This window comes from Oncorhynchus tshawytscha, linkage group LG01, assembly GCF_018296145.1.
Source record: "Oncorhynchus tshawytscha isolate Ot180627B linkage group LG01, Otsh_v2.0, whole genome shotgun sequence".
Lineage (NCBI taxonomy): Eukaryota > Metazoa > Chordata > Actinopteri > Salmoniformes > Salmonidae > Oncorhynchus > Oncorhynchus tshawytscha.
In genome coordinates this window covers 18,499,384-18,514,349 of record NC_056429.1, presented here as the reverse complement: position 1 = coordinate 18,514,349, position 14,966 = coordinate 18,499,384, and the positions used below count along the sequence as shown (strand labels likewise).

The window sequence follows — 14,966 nt, the reverse complement described above, 5'->3', positions numbered from 1 at the left end:
GTAGACCTTATAGCTATAGCTGACCATTATGGATTTGTATTCCCTGAGAAAGCCCTAAGGCTGAGCTGTTGGTGCTAGTCAGGGAGGGTTTAGTGAGAGAACGGATTCTCTCATTGCAAGGAGAGGAGACGGGTAGACCTTCTGATGCCAAGTCAGAGGACAGAGGACAATCCAGCCTGTCCAGTGTGCACCCCGCAATGTCCCAGTGGCCATGAAAGCAGCTACGAAAGCTCAGCTTGACAAATACGAAGCAGATGGCCACATCATATCCGTCACTGAGCCTACAGACTGGATAAGTAATATGGTTATCGTCAAGAAACCAGACAAGCTACGGATATGCATTGATCCTAAACACCTCAACCGGGCTCTGCGACGTTCACATTACATTATGCCCACGTTGGAGGATGTTCTTTACAAGCTCCCAAAGGCCAGAGTCTTCACGCTCGTGGATGCCAGAGATGGCTTCCTGCAGTGCAAGCTCGACGAGCCCAGCAGCTACATGACCACCTTTTGGACACCCTGGGGCAGGAAGAGGTGGTTGAAGCTTCCGTTTGGTGTCTCCGTGGCTCCAGAGGTGTATCAGCGGAAACAGCATGAGCTGATGAGGAGGCAGAATGTGACCATGACGCCAAGCTGCTGGCCCTGATGGTCAGATGCAGACAGGTCAAGCTAAGGTTAAGCATTAAAAAAGCTTCAGTTTAAAGTGCCAGAGGTCTGCTTTCATGGGCACATCTTGTCCTCCACCGGATTGAAGGCGGATCCTGAAAAAGTGAAGGCTGTCTTGGAAATGCCCCACCCATCTGACGTGAAGGGAGTGCAGCGCTTCGTCGGATTCGTCACCTACCTGGCCAAATTCCTACCGCGGCTCTCTGAAGTGTGTGAGCCACTGAAGAGGCTCATGGACAAGGACACCATCTGGCATTGGCTCCCAAAACATGACGCAGTGGTGAGGGAAATAAAACAACTGGTCACCCAGACACCTGTACTGCGATACTACAATGTGTCAAAACCTGTCACGATTCAGAGTGACTCAAGCCAGTATGGACTTGGCTGTTGCCTCATGCAGGAGGGCCAGCCTGTGGCATTCGCCTCTAGGCCACTCACTCCAACAGAGCAGAACTATGACCAGATAGAGAAGGAGTGCCTCAGCATTGTGTTTGCATGCCAACGCTTCCACCACTACCTGTACGGGCACGATAATATTACCGCAGAGACAGACCACAAGCCCCTTATTGCTATATTCAGCAAGCCTCTCCTGATGCCCCCAAATGACTGCAGAGCATGCTACTGGCCCTACAAAACTACAACCTCAAGGTGGTGTATAAGCCAGGGCCAGAGATGTATGTGAGTGACACGCTCAGCAGGGCTACTGCATCAGGCACTCACACACGCTCCATGCATGAACAACACGCAGTGTGCAGCTTACAAACAGAGCAAGTGGATGTTGAACACATCAACCAGGCTGACTACCTCAATGTTACGGACCAGCGCCTTATACAAATCAGACAGCACACAGACAGGGATGGGCAACTCCAGGCATTGAGGTCTGTGATTCTGATGGGCTGGCCCGACTGCAGGGAAGAAACTGCTTAAGCCGTCAGAGAATACTGGCCAGTCAAAGAGGAGCTCAGTGTTCAAAACGGAGTAATATTCAAGAGTCAGAGAGTCGTTATTCCCCGGTCTCTGCGCCCTGAGATGTTGGCACGAGTGCACTCAAGTCACATAGAAGGTGAGGCCTGTTACAGACAAGCACGTGACACACTGTATTGGCCAGGAATAAAGAGTGAAATCAAAGACTATGTCAGTAAATTTCTCAATCTGCAATGAATATGCCATTGAGCAACAGAGAGAGACGATGATGTCCCACGAGCTACCGATGCGCCCCTGGCAGATAGTAAGTCTAGATCTCTTCCAGCACAGTGGCAAAGACTTTCTGCTGGTAGTCGATCATTACTCAGACTTTTGGGAGATCGACCTCCTTCCCGACCTCTCAGCAGAGACAATGATCAAACGCTGCAAGGCTCAGTTTGCCCGCTATGGCCAGCCAGATAGGGTAATTTCAGACAATGGACCCCAATTCTCTGGAGTTGAGTTCCGAAAATTTGCTGCAGGATGGGAATTCGAGCACGTCACTTCATCACCACGACACCCAAAAGCTAATGGGAAGGCGGAGTCCGCAGTAAAAATCACAAAGAACCTCTGCAAAAAGGCTCTGCGAGAGGGCAAAGATGCCTGGAAAGCAATCCTGCAGTGGCGCAATACCCCGACAGAAGGCATGGATAGCAGCCCGGCACAGCGCCTCATGGCACAGCGCTTAAAAGCAGCTTTGCCAGTAGCCAGCACTCTCCTGGAGCCATGTGTGGTGAAGCTACGTCACAGAAGACAGGTCTCCAAGTTCATCTACGACAAATTAGCAAAAGACTTACCTGAGCTCAGGGTGGGTGAAACGGTGCGAATGAAGCCACTACCAGGGGACCGGACAGGCCTCTGGAGACTTGGATCCTGTGTACAGAAAGTGGCACCACGCTCCTACTTGGTCGAAGTGAATGGATCACTGTATCGTCGTAACAGGGTTGACCTTCGGATTGCTGAGTCAGCACCTACTCAGAACCCTGATGGCCAAAGGGGTCGCATAACAAAAGACAGAACCCCAGCAAGTCACATGGGGCCTGAGGCACTGGGCGAAGAGCCAGAGGATCACAGGTCGGCCGCTCCCTCTCCCATCAATTCTCCCCTTAGACATTCAGGTGACACGCCTGTGCGGGAACTCGCAGACAAGCCCCCTGTCTTTTCACGCTGCAGGCGTCTGTCCCAGTCACCAAAAATACTTAATCTGTAGGTTTCCCATCAGGGATTGTTGACAGACAGAGATAAAAGTGAAGAGAATATCAAAATGTGTTGTTACCTGAGAAAAATAAATAAATAATACTAAACTGTTCATGTTGGAAATTGTTACTAGGTTTGTTTTGTTAGTGAATTGACACCTCCTGTCCTATTTTATTAAATTGAAGATGTTATGGGTGTAAAATGGCACAGTGATGCCCTCTGTTGGTAAATGTTCATTACTGCAACTCTTGTGTTTTACCGGGGTGCTTGAGATACCCGGATGTGTCGTGATGTACTGAACAAGACTGGTTACTCGCATCAATGCCTCTGTCTCGTCATTTAACATTCAAACAGTTGCTGGGTTTACACTAGATAGCACAGCAACATAGTCAAAATTGTCTACATCTTAATTTAAGGTTAGGATTAGCCATTGAGTTAACACTGTGGTTAAGGTTAGGTTTAAAAATCAATATTTAAGGAGATACATTTTAGTTTATAGGCGGGGTTTATGACTTTGTGGCTTTGGTAACTAGTGACGAACATGTTTCTGTTTCCTGTACAGAAACCCCATAAGCAAAGATAGTTTCACTCATGCCGTTTACCATTGGAAAAAATAAGTCAGTTCCGGTCTACTTAACTGGGTGTGTCTCCCATAGACACCAATACAATAGCAGCTGAGTCCATTAAACCAGAAGAAAACAACTGCGAGTGGGGTGTCTCGCTTCCTTTTCAGTCTCTGCCGAAACCCTTCTCCGCAACCAAGCTTCACACCCGGCTGCATAGGGAAGGTCCACCGCGGCACCCCCCCAAACCTTCGAAGGCCAACCATCCTCGGTCAGTGACCAGTCCTGTCAACCACCACCGCTGTCCTTTCCGTGAGACCTGAGTGGCGAGGGCCGCTCCAATTTGAGGAACGCAGCACACGATTTTCGTAGGGGAGCTGGTTCTAGTAATCGCCTAGCAGCTAGCTTGCTAGCTAGGCAATAATCGAAAGGAACAGTAACGTTAATATGTTGTGTAAGAAATACTGCTAGTGTAACGTTACTGTTATAGCTAGCTAGTTTGTTTGTGAAATATTCTGTACTCGTTAACTAGTTAGTTATCTAAATAACGTTAGTCAAATGCACCTGACCTGTAGGTGACGTGCATGAGGGATTGTCCTTACAGTTATCTGCCATGATCGCAAAGTAACGTTACTTAGCTAACGTTAAGTCACAGACCGCCAGCAACATTTACCCCTGTTGCTGTTTTAGAACAATTTTGAAATATCAGTTAATTTTTGTACTGATTTGCTTTGGAAAGTCGTCCAGTGCACTGTCAAATATTTCGAAATGGCTCCGAAGAGAAGACCCGTTCCCCTAAATATCACGCCCATTGGAGAGGGGCAGTCCATCTCCACGACCATCGATGCTGCGTCCGAGTGAGTGTTCAAGGAGGGCTGAGGGCATGTACTGTACTGATATTAGGCGAATATTGATTCCGGGAACTGTAGTTGCACAATTTAGTTCCAGGCCAAAACTAACCTACGTAACACTAGCCTAACACACCTGATTCAAACCAATCATGGGCTCAGTGATCAGTTGTATCTGGTACTGCTCGGCTAGAACACAAATGTGTCCCCAGGAAAATGGTCAAGAATATGGTTGTTTAATATTGATCTATGGCATCCTCACTCCGTGCATATCTCCTTCTCAGAGCCAATCTGGAGGCCTTACAGAAGAAGCTAGGAGAGCTAGATTTGGACGAACAGCAGAGGAAACGTCTGGAGGCTTTCCTCACCCAGAAAGCCCAAGTGGGCGAGCTGAAAGATGACGATTTCCACCCCATATGTGAGCTGGGCGCTGGCAACGGTGGAGTGGTCAACAAGGTCCGCCACAAACCCTCCAGACTGGTCATGGCCCGGAAGGTGAGTCTAACCTTGTATGTACTTTTGACATTTTTCTCCAAATCCAGAGTTTTTGACTCTGAAACTGATAGTTATTCTAGATGAGCAGTAGATTATTCGAATGTTTATCTGATCTCTCTACTCCACAGCTCATCCACCTGGAGATTAAGCCTGCCATCAGGAACCAGATAATCAGAGAGCTGCAGGTGCTCCATGAGTGTAACTCTCCCTACATCGTGGGCTTCTACGGGGCCTTCTACAGTGATGGCGAGATCAGTATCTGTATGGAGCACATGGTAAGAGTGAGAGAGACAGAGGTTTGAGTTGAGGGGGAGTGTCTGATTTACCTCAGTCATTGAACTAACATTACGCTGGAATGATGCAGCTTGCTGGAAGACAATATGGGGGGGGTTCATGGCAAAAAGGCAGATGTGTGAACTCTCATTTTTTAGCTGAGAGTATGAACATTTGTGTGTGTTTTTGAGACGGCAATGGTGCTTTATAATAGGACCTGTGGTATAACACTAACAAACCAGTTGTAACTTTGTTTTAACAAATTGATATGTTGCAATGGTTGTTATGATATACCTTGCCATGCACCTGGAGCTATTGTGTATTACTGTATGACAAAACAATACAAAATGCAGACCGTGTACAGTAGCAGTGTGTGTCAGACATTAAGCCGTGGCCTGTTGGGTACAGGATGGAGGCTCTCTGGATCAGGTTCTGAAGGAAGCCAGGAGAATCCCTGAGGAAATCCTGGGCAAAGTCAGCATAGCAGTGAGTATTACACTACATACTGAAGATTTATTTGTGTATTATTTGTGCTTCATTCAGTGGTACTTGCAGTTATTTTGTAGATGTCTAGATTTATCTCATTTTAAAGCAAGTTTCCTGCAATTCTATATGTTTTGCCATGGGGTGGAGAAAAAAATCAGCAGTCTTACACCACATTTCCTGCAATTCTACACATATTGCCATAGGGTGGAGACAAATGTTTGCAGTTTTTAATATGATGACCGGAGTGACTAACAAAAGCAATGAGAGCCCCACGGTCGGTAATTCAACCATGATTCCTACAAGTTTAGATAGTTTGGTAATTTGTGTTATGGCCAGCTAAAAAGTTTTAGCTGACACAGGCCAATTGAGTAACTGACATAACAAGATATGAACTACTAATGCACAACCACATTTCAAAATTGCACCTTGTGGGGGAATTGATCCGCGGGCCAGTTGCCCATCCGTGCTCTAAACATAACTTCACAGTATGTCACAACTGTGATCAAATGCACTCTGCTCCCTTCCCATGTGGTTAAAGGCCTGATGCAATTATTATCAAATAATTTCTGGGTAACAATTACTACATTACTGTAATACTTTTCCATAATAATAGCTTTTTAGCAAACATTTAGCCTTTTATGCTGGCTTCAAGGCCAGCAACACTGAAGCATGCATGAGAGCACCAGTTGTTCCGGACGACTGTGTGATCATGATCTCCGTAGCCAATGTGAGCAAGACCTTTAAACAGGTCAACATTCTCAAAGCCGCAGGGCCAGATTGATTACCAGGACGTGTACTCAAAAGTATGCGCGTACCAACTGTCAAGTGTCTTCACTGACATTTTCAACCTCTCCCTGACCTGAGTCTGTAATACCTACATGTTTCAAACATACCACCATAGTCCCTGTGCCCAAGAAAGCGAAGGTAACCTGCCTAGAGGATTACCGTCCTGTAGCACTCACATCTGTAGCCATGAAGTGCTTTGAAAGGCTGGTCATGGCTCACATCAACAACACCATCATGCCGGAAACCCTAGACCCGCTCCAATTCGCATAACGTCCCAACAGATCCACAGATGGTGCAATCTCAATCGCACCCCACACTGCCCTTTCCCACCTGGACAAAAGGAACACTTATGTGAGAAAGCTATTCATTGACTTCAGCGTTCAACACCATAGTGCACATAAAGCTCATCACTAAGCTAAGGACCCTGGGACTAAAGACCTCTGCAACTGGATCCTGGACTTCCTGACGGGCCGCCCCCAGATGGTAAGGGTGGACAACAACACATTTGCCACATTTGCTCAACACCTGGGACCCTCAGGGGTGTGTGCTCCTGTACTCGCTGTTCACCCAAGCAAAACTCCAACTCAGTGGGTTAACTGCCTGTTCAGGGGCAGGATGACAGATTTGTACCTTGTCAGCTCGGGGGTTTGAACTTGCAACCTTCTGGTTACTAGTCCAACGCTCTCACCACTAGGCTACCCTGCCGCCCCAATGTGAGCAAGACAACGGAGCTGATCGTGGATTATAGGAAAAGGAAGGCCGAACTGGCCCCCATTAACATGGACAGGGCTGAAGTGAAGCGGGTCGAGAGTTTCAAGTTTCTTGATGTCCACATCCCCAACAAACTATCATGGTCCGAACACACCAAGGCAGTTATGAAGAGGGTACGACAACACCTTTTCCCCCTTATGAGACTGAAAAGATTTGGCATGGGTCCCCAGATCGTCAGTTATACAGCTGCACTGTCGAAAGCATCCTGACCGGTTGCATCACCACCTTTTATGGCAACTGCTAGACATCTGACTGTAAGGCGCTGCAGAAGGTAGTGCGTATGGCCCAGTACATCACTGGGGCCAAGCTCCCTGACATCCAGGACTTATATACCAGGCGGTGTCAGAGGAAGGCCCTAAAAATTGTCAAAGACTCCAGTCACCCAAGTCATAGACTGTTCTCTCTGCTAACGCATGGCAAGCGGTACCAGAGCGCCAAGTCTAGGACCAAAAGGCTCCTTAACAGCTTCTACCCCCAATCAACCCCCCTTTCTTTTTACATTGCTGCTACTCACTGTTTATTATCTATGCATAGTCACTTTACAAATTACCTCAAATAAACTGTATCCCTGCACATTGCCTCGGTACCAATACCCCCTGTAATATAGCCTCTTTATTGTTATGTAAATCCTCTTGTGTTACTTTTGTCTTTTTTTCTCACTTTAATCTATTTAGTAAATATTTTCTTAACCAACAATGCAGTTCAAGAAAGAGTTAAAGGCTTGTAAGTAAGCATTTCATGGTAAGGTCTACTACACCTGTTGTATTTGGTAACATTTGATTTGATTTTGCTGGGAATGTCTGAGTGGCCTGAGTGAGGGGCCTAATGGGAGGGACATAACCTGAAAACTAGCTGTTATTGGCAGAGCGGTTTGGAACTCTCTTTGTGGTCTATGGTATTCTATTCATTTATAACACCAGGCAAGCCAAAACTGCACCCAAACCCTGCTGATTAGGTCCTGGGTAAATTGTATTTTCAACCAGCAACTATCAGGAAATAACACATTTCACCAGTTGTTGTACAATATGATAGGACAAAAATGAATTTAGATTGCACTGGGCCTTTTGGAATGAGTTTCTTATTGTTTTGTCCTGTAATTGTGATAATCAATAGTCACAGGAAGCTCGGTATGCAAGACCTCACTGTTCTCACCGTTCACACTGTGTGTGTTTTTGATGTGATATCCTGTATGGATGTATCTATGGACTCAGAGCTGGTCTTTGTATGATTTCAGGTCCAGGAAGTGTGGGTTATTATATGTTGTGTTAAATAAAATGTTTGCATCTCACTTTTAAAGGTACTCAGAGGACTTGCCTATCTGCGGGAAAAACACCAGATCATGCACAGAGGTAAGCGACAGCTCTCCATATAGAATGTGTGTGTTTTTGTGCATATTAACGATATGATTTCAGACCCTGGATAGTGTTTGATTTGGATGGGATGAATTAGTGTGATGTCTATAGTGTGTTTGGGTGTATCTGAAGCTGAGGAGTTCTGGTGTCTAGTGTTCTGAAGTTGAGGGCGGTGGTGAAGTGTTTTGAGCTGAGCGTTGTGGTGTACAGTTTAAAAAAAAAATATATATTTTTTTTAGTTGAGGGCACTGGTGCATGTGGAGCCGATGGGGTGGGCTCTGGAGTGTAGTTAGAGGCGGAGCTGTGCGCCACGGTGTATTGGGGTGTGGTGGTGTTCAGCAGCAGGGCTGAGGCAGAGCTGTCTAGGAGCCCAGTCGGTAATTACACGCTCTCCGATGTGATTACATGGCAGCCACACCCTGCAGCCCCCTCCCTCTGTCTCTGTCACGCCACCTCTCATACTTGCCCCTCTGTCTCCTCTGAAGTGGGAGGGGTCACCACAGAGGATGGATAGCAGGTCTACTACACCCCATTATTGAGGGAATTTTTCCAGACTAGAGGGATTGAGGAGGATTTGGCTTGTTTGTATGGTCTCAAATGTAAATGTTGCGGTCCATGCTAGCTAGCAGAATCAGTGGCTTTGTGAAATGTCAGTGGTGAGGTGTCTGGCATGGTATAGGGACAGGGACAAAGAGAAGTAGGGAAGGGGCTGCTGGGTCTGGGCCTCCAGCCCTCTCTCGCTCTCTGACAACTCAACTGTCCTCCCTCCCTGCTCTGCCACGCAGACGTCAAGCCCTCCAACATCCTGGTGAACTCGCGCGGGGAGATCAAGCTGTGTGACTTTGGCGTGAGTGGCCAGCTCATCGACTCCATGGCCAACTCCTTCGTGGGAACGCGCTCCTACATGTCGGTGAGTCAGCTCTCCCTCCCCTGCCCAAGCCGCCTTGCCAAGAGCCGAGGCCGTACCCAGTAGAGGGCTGTGTCACATGGAGGCAGCCGCTGCCAGCCCTGTCCCCTTCCCCCAGACACCTGGAGGGAGCGATGCACAGAGCTGCCCACCCACTTGGCCCACTCTGGGTGTGACGTGCGTGTATTCCTCAACAGCCGGAGAGACTGCAGGGCACACACTACTCTGTGCAGTCAGACGTGTGGAGCATGGGCCTGTCCCTGGTGGAGCTGGCCATCGGCCGCTACCCCATCCCCCCGCCTGACGCCAAGGAGCTGGAAGCCATCTTTGGCCGGCCAGTACAGGATGGAGCTGAGGGGGAACCACAGGCCCCCTCCAACCGCCTCCCCAGACCACCAGGAGGACGACCAGTCAGCGGTTAGAACACACCTGAAGCCCTTTCTTCTTACACAATATTACAACACCGATTATATAACTGCTTTTCAAACAGATTTATTTTTGCTTTTCAATAAAAGGTATTCTGGAAGAAAAATATATATAATTACAAAAAAATGTTATGTTTTATTTATAATATCTAAATACCTCTCCATATTGTCCTCTTCCTCAGGACATGGGATGGACAGTCGACCTGCCATGGCTATATTTGAGCTACTGGACTACATTGTCAATGAGGTCAGATGAACTGCTGACTCCACAATATATTCTCCTTGTTCGTGTGCTCTGGTTATTTTAAATGAGTTTTGTCTTGCGCACCTTCTCCTCATTCCCAGCCTCCTCCCAGGCTTCCACTCGGTGTCTTCACCAACGATTTCCAGGAGTTTGTGACAAAATGGTGAGCCCAAGCATTCATCATATAATAATACTGCCTATTATTACCTCAGCACCTTTTATTGTCAGCATTCAGACAGAATTCCCAGTTGGTTTACTATGATTGTTTGGTGGCTGTGTGTGGACTCTCCACATCTTGTGAATTATTGTATACACTAGGCAGAGCCTAGAGCAATATGGAACAAACTTAGATTCTCACCTCTAGAGAATCACTTTATATTAGGTAAAGTCAGCAAAATGCTTATTGTGATTCCCTGTGCTACTAACCTACTCCAAGAACTTCTGGAGGGTTTAGAGAGAAACATCTTTCATAGTGGAGAAAGCTTTCCTTTTATTTCTCTCTGCTGAGTTTTCTAATGATTTCTCGGGAGTCATAGAGATTATCAACTGTTTGTGTTAATAGTCTGATCAAGAATCCAGCGGAGAGAGCTGACCTGAAGATGCTGATGGTATGTAGTTTTCAAATTGGCTCAGTTTTAAACCGCTTCACCTGCGTTTCATATTGAAAGTCAAGTCTTTTTTTTCCATTTTATTTTTCAATAAAGTGATCAGAGGCATGCAACTACAATCAGGTTTGGGGTGTAACGGATTACATGTAAGGGATAACAAAAATGGTAACTGTAAACCGTTACGTTACCAGCAAAAATATTGTAATCAGATTACAGATACTTTGGAATAACTAGATCATTTCTTCGAGGATTACTTTTAAATTCAGAAACTTTTGCAAAGAAAAATATTTCACATTTCTGTTTTCTCAATGACATTCAAATCAGCATTGAAAAAAGGCGCAAGTTTAAGTTTGTTCCACCTGAGTGTGTCTGACCACAAGTCAGAAAGTCAGAGAACACTGATGTCACACCAAATGTGTTTGATGGATCGCGTGAAAAGAGCAGGAATAGGCTTTTTTTAGGCTACAGTCCAAACTATGTCTTCCAATGGTACAACTGTTGTCGGCATCCAAAGATTATCCAACTTGAATAAAGGCTTGGAGGTCAGGATGACAGCAGTGGTGTAGTCTATGGCGATACGGATATCACTTATTATTGATATCTACATTTGAATCACACTGCTGCGCTCTCATTTAGCTATTTGCGCCTTATGGATTGTGGTTGTTGTGGATTGCTGTTCACAAATCTAAATGTGTATTTGAACCCAATAATGGTTGAATTCAAGAAGTTTAAGCTGCTTATCAATCATCGTTTTTAAACCAGTGGACAGTCTGTGAAAAATGCGCTCTTGCAACAGCTTCACAGTGAGGATCCCAGCCTATGGAATAAAAGTGGGCATTTCATTGCTCAATCTAATTCATGCTGATAAAAAAATGTAATCCATTGGCTTAATGGACACATGTTCCAACTCACACACTTTTGATAGACTTAAAGGGGCAATCTGTAGTTGCTGCATCCATTTTTGGACTTGTAAATTATATATATATATCCATCCATAGATTGATTCTTGAAGAATATAACTTATAAATGACTCATGAGCTTAGTTCAACTGTTACACTCCACGAGAACCCAAAATATAAGCTTGTTTTTCTCCAATGTTTGTAAATGTAAACAACCACTATATAGCTTCATAACATGGTTAAAACAATCATTTTGATATAATGGTCCTTGCATCCATAGCTCTGTCTATTAATTTGAGAGTGGTAACATTTCTCCAGGCCCATCCCTCAGCTTTTTACCAAAACACCATCAACAGTTTAATAGGCCTATAGCAAATGCAGCATTCATTTTTCACATGTAAATAGCATTTTGCTAGTGTTCAAAGCATGCCATTCCACGAGCGCAGAATTCATTTTTCAACTCAAATGAATGAGCCCAATTAGTCCTCCATATGGCAAAATCCTAAACAACAGAGTAGGGCTGGCTAATAAGTCCTTAGTTTTGGGGTTATGCTCAGGTAAAACAATTTGGCTAATCTATATTTCCAAGTCCTATTCTTGAAGATCAAGGGGTATAACATTTTTTTGGAATGACTGGAATTCTGATGGACGGGTTTTTAATGTAAAGATATAATTTAATCGTATTATTATATGTAGTAGAAAGCGATGGGTTAGAAGAATCCTACATAACCAACCCATAAAGTAAAATTTAACATATGGCCAGCCTTGTAAACTTGAACATTGATTTATCCTGCAATAGATGTATATGTTACCGATTGAAACACATTTGTCTTCTTCTAATTACTCTCTTAAGGGGAAAGTAATCTAAAAGTAATGGAATGTAATTAGATTATGTCACTGAGTTTGGGTAATCTAAAAGTTACATTACTGATTACAATTTTGGATAGGTAACTGTAATGGATTACATTTAGAAAGTAACCTACCCAACCCTGCACAAAATACGCTAGTGCAACAGATTCGGCAGAAAATTGCTTCATTTTCATTAGATGACAACAGAAGTGCAATGCTATTTTGCCTAGGAGCCACACAAGAAAATTAGTTTACAATGGAAAAAGCAAGGTATTTTAAAAAAAATTTAAAAATACAAATTTAAATGCAAAAATGAAACATTGCCATCATATCTAATGTTTGTCATAGGACATTTTAGCAGGCTACATTCTAATGTTTTGCTTTAAATTAATCTATCATTTTACCAGAGAAAAATAAGAGAAAAGAACTGGATAAAAGTAGCTTCACATCAGTCAAAGCACTGTCAACTGATGGAATGCCTGTTCGAGAATGCAGGGAATTGATTGGTCTGATGATGAGAGCAAAGATTTCTTATCTGGTGGAGAATTACAACTGAATCACAAAATGAATCTGAAGCCGAGCAGAAATTACAATAAGAAGCATTTCAGATCTACTTTGACAATAGGCAGCAATATATTTCTTATGCGTTTTATCTAAAATAATTCTGTGGAAAAACGCATAAATTCTGCGTTAAAGCGACCACTGTGGCTATGTTACCTATCTACTGTAAATGCCCTTTCGATATTAGCCATGAACTAATTCTGATGTATTAACTAACTTGCGTTTGCTGTTTTTGTTATTGTTTAGAACCACACGTTTATCAAGCGTGCTGAGGTGGAGGAGGTGGACTTTGCTGGCTGGATGTGTAAAACCATGGGCCTCAACCAACCCAGCACCCCAACCCGCATCACAGAATGAACAGCCCAACGCCAAACTGCTTCCCACAGGATCCATGGTGTCTCACTGTCACACACACACTTTGGCACCCTTTTCGTCTTGCTCTTTAAAAAAAGGTTTCAGCACTCTCGCTAAAGTACATATCATCAACAGGGCCAATTGACTCAATGTATGACCACAGATTTTCCATACCAGTAGCAGGGTAGATCTACACACTAGTCATGATATTTTTCTCCAATCATCATATTAAAGAGAAGGTACAAGGCATGAAAGGGCTGCCAGGTTATAATTTAATGAATTGTCATTGATATCATCTTACCACATTTGTATTGATAAATTCTGTATTAATATTGACAAGAGAGTTGTTAATGGTTTGTGCAACTGCATATTAGTGAAGGCTGTAGAGGGGCCATATTTGACAAAGAAAAAGTGTCCATGACAGAAATCATTGGAGTCAAGTGCTTTGTATTCACAGGAGGACAGCAAACCAAAGAAGGTACTCATCGTGACTACTAATGTTTTGCATTTAATGCCTTATCAAAGTACTTCGTTTTGTACATTCATGACCAGTACAGTTTTGAGAGGAGTACTTTGAATGTTGACATTTTTATTTGACTATAATAGTAATTACGTAGTTATCAAATGTGCTCATTTTACAAAATGACATAATTTGCTATCTTATATATTTTCCAGACACTCAAGATCATGTTTTTGTTGTTTTTTACTTGTCTGTATCAACTGCCTGAAACGCACATCTGTCAAGTCAGAATACGTCCAACACCTTGACTAGAGACGCTCTGAAATGTTCCGATTTTTGCCAGTCGACTCAATTTATTCCCCCAAGTGTTTTTGGTTCTGCTCGCACTGTTCTGCTTTGCGTGAGTAAGTGTAACCTACACGCCAAGCTTTCTTTTGGTGAATCCGTGGTTACTGGCTTTGGTGGGGGTTTGGGTAGCATGTATTAATTAGCCTGTCTGTAAGAGCCCCTGTGTATATATAATCTGCTTCTGGCTGACCTTTACAATTTCCAATAGACTTGCATTCGTTGCTAACAAAGTTAATGCTTTGTCGCCTGTATGTGTATAAAGCTATGTAAACTGTACGCAAGTGCTATTTTGACTCGTTTAGACAGAAATGTAAGACATTTCGTTTTATCTAAAGAAAATGTGTTGGATATTGTTATAATGTAAAAAATAAAACGTATTTGTGAATGTATATGGCAATTTTGTTTTATGTGGGGAGAGTTTTGTGGTTAGTTATGGAACAAATGATAAATAGTGCTTTCTATTGGGCGAACTGAATGGCTTTGCCCTCTTGGAGGAGCGTTCCTTTAGAAACTGAACACTACCTGATTCTTACGGAGGAAAGACGGGAGGTAAGTGCCAAATGATGCTCTTGACCCAGGTTATGACATGCTACACATATCCAAGGAGTCTTCAACTCTCAAGTCACGTACTGTAGCTATAACACAGCTCCCCGTTAAACTATACTCTGGATACTTATTTTAAAACCAAAACACTTTAGGAGATACATTCCATATTGCTCTTAAGTGTTTGATTAAAATGTCTCGCATTTGGCCTGAATTAAGTCAACCGTGACTCAGCCACAAATGACAAAAGCAGAGTTGCTGGTGGGTGTTTGTGGTGGGTAAGGCTAGTTTATATTGGACTGTATTGTAATAAAAATGGCTGACATCATCTGACCTGCCAACCAGAAGGGAAAATTAACCAGTCTGAT

The 14,966-nt window shown here is 44.0% G+C and overlaps 1 protein-coding gene across 2 annotated transcripts; it reads left to right on the top strand.

The window, feature by feature from the left end:
* Window positions 1-3,388: 3,388 nt before the first annotated feature.
* LOC112231367 (dual specificity mitogen-activated protein kinase kinase 2) lies at window positions 3,389-14,444 on the top strand. Of its 2 annotated transcripts, XM_024398206.2 has the most exons (12): window positions 3,389-3,660; window positions 4,129-4,246; window positions 4,522-4,732; window positions 4,861-5,007; window positions 5,414-5,491; window positions 8,346-8,397; window positions 9,186-9,310; window positions 9,505-9,724; window positions 9,915-9,979; window positions 10,078-10,139; window positions 10,539-10,584; window positions 13,140-14,444. In XM_024398206.2, the coding sequence occupies exons 2-12, from the start codon at window positions 4,158-4,160 to the stop codon at window positions 13,248-13,250; spliced, it is 1,206 nt and encodes a 401-aa protein (XP_024253974.1). In that variant the 5' UTR covers window positions 3,389-3,660; window positions 4,129-4,157; the 3' UTR covers window positions 13,251-14,444. The 2 variants fall into 2 exon arrangements, with proteins under 2 accessions (XP_024253974.1, XP_024253902.1); XM_024398134.2 differs by having other exon boundaries at window positions 3,389-4,246.
* Window positions 14,445-14,966: the final 522 nt, after the last annotated feature.

What these genes read in the sequence shown, in the direction of transcription:
- LOC112231367 (XM_024398206.2), top strand. Translation starts at nt 4,158, where the DNA reads ATGGCTCCGAAGAGAAGACCCGTTCCCCTAAATATCACGCCCATTGGA. An exon ending in TGGGCAAAGTCAGCATAGCA is followed by an intron (nt 5,492 to 8,345) that starts GTGAGTATTACA and finishes TCACTTTTAAAG; the next exon opens with GTACTCAGAGGACTTGCCTA. An exon ending in GAACGCGCTCCTACATGTCG is followed by an intron (nt 9,311 to 9,504) that starts GTGAGTCAGCTC and finishes ATTCCTCAACAG; the next exon opens with CCGGAGAGACTGCAGGGCAC.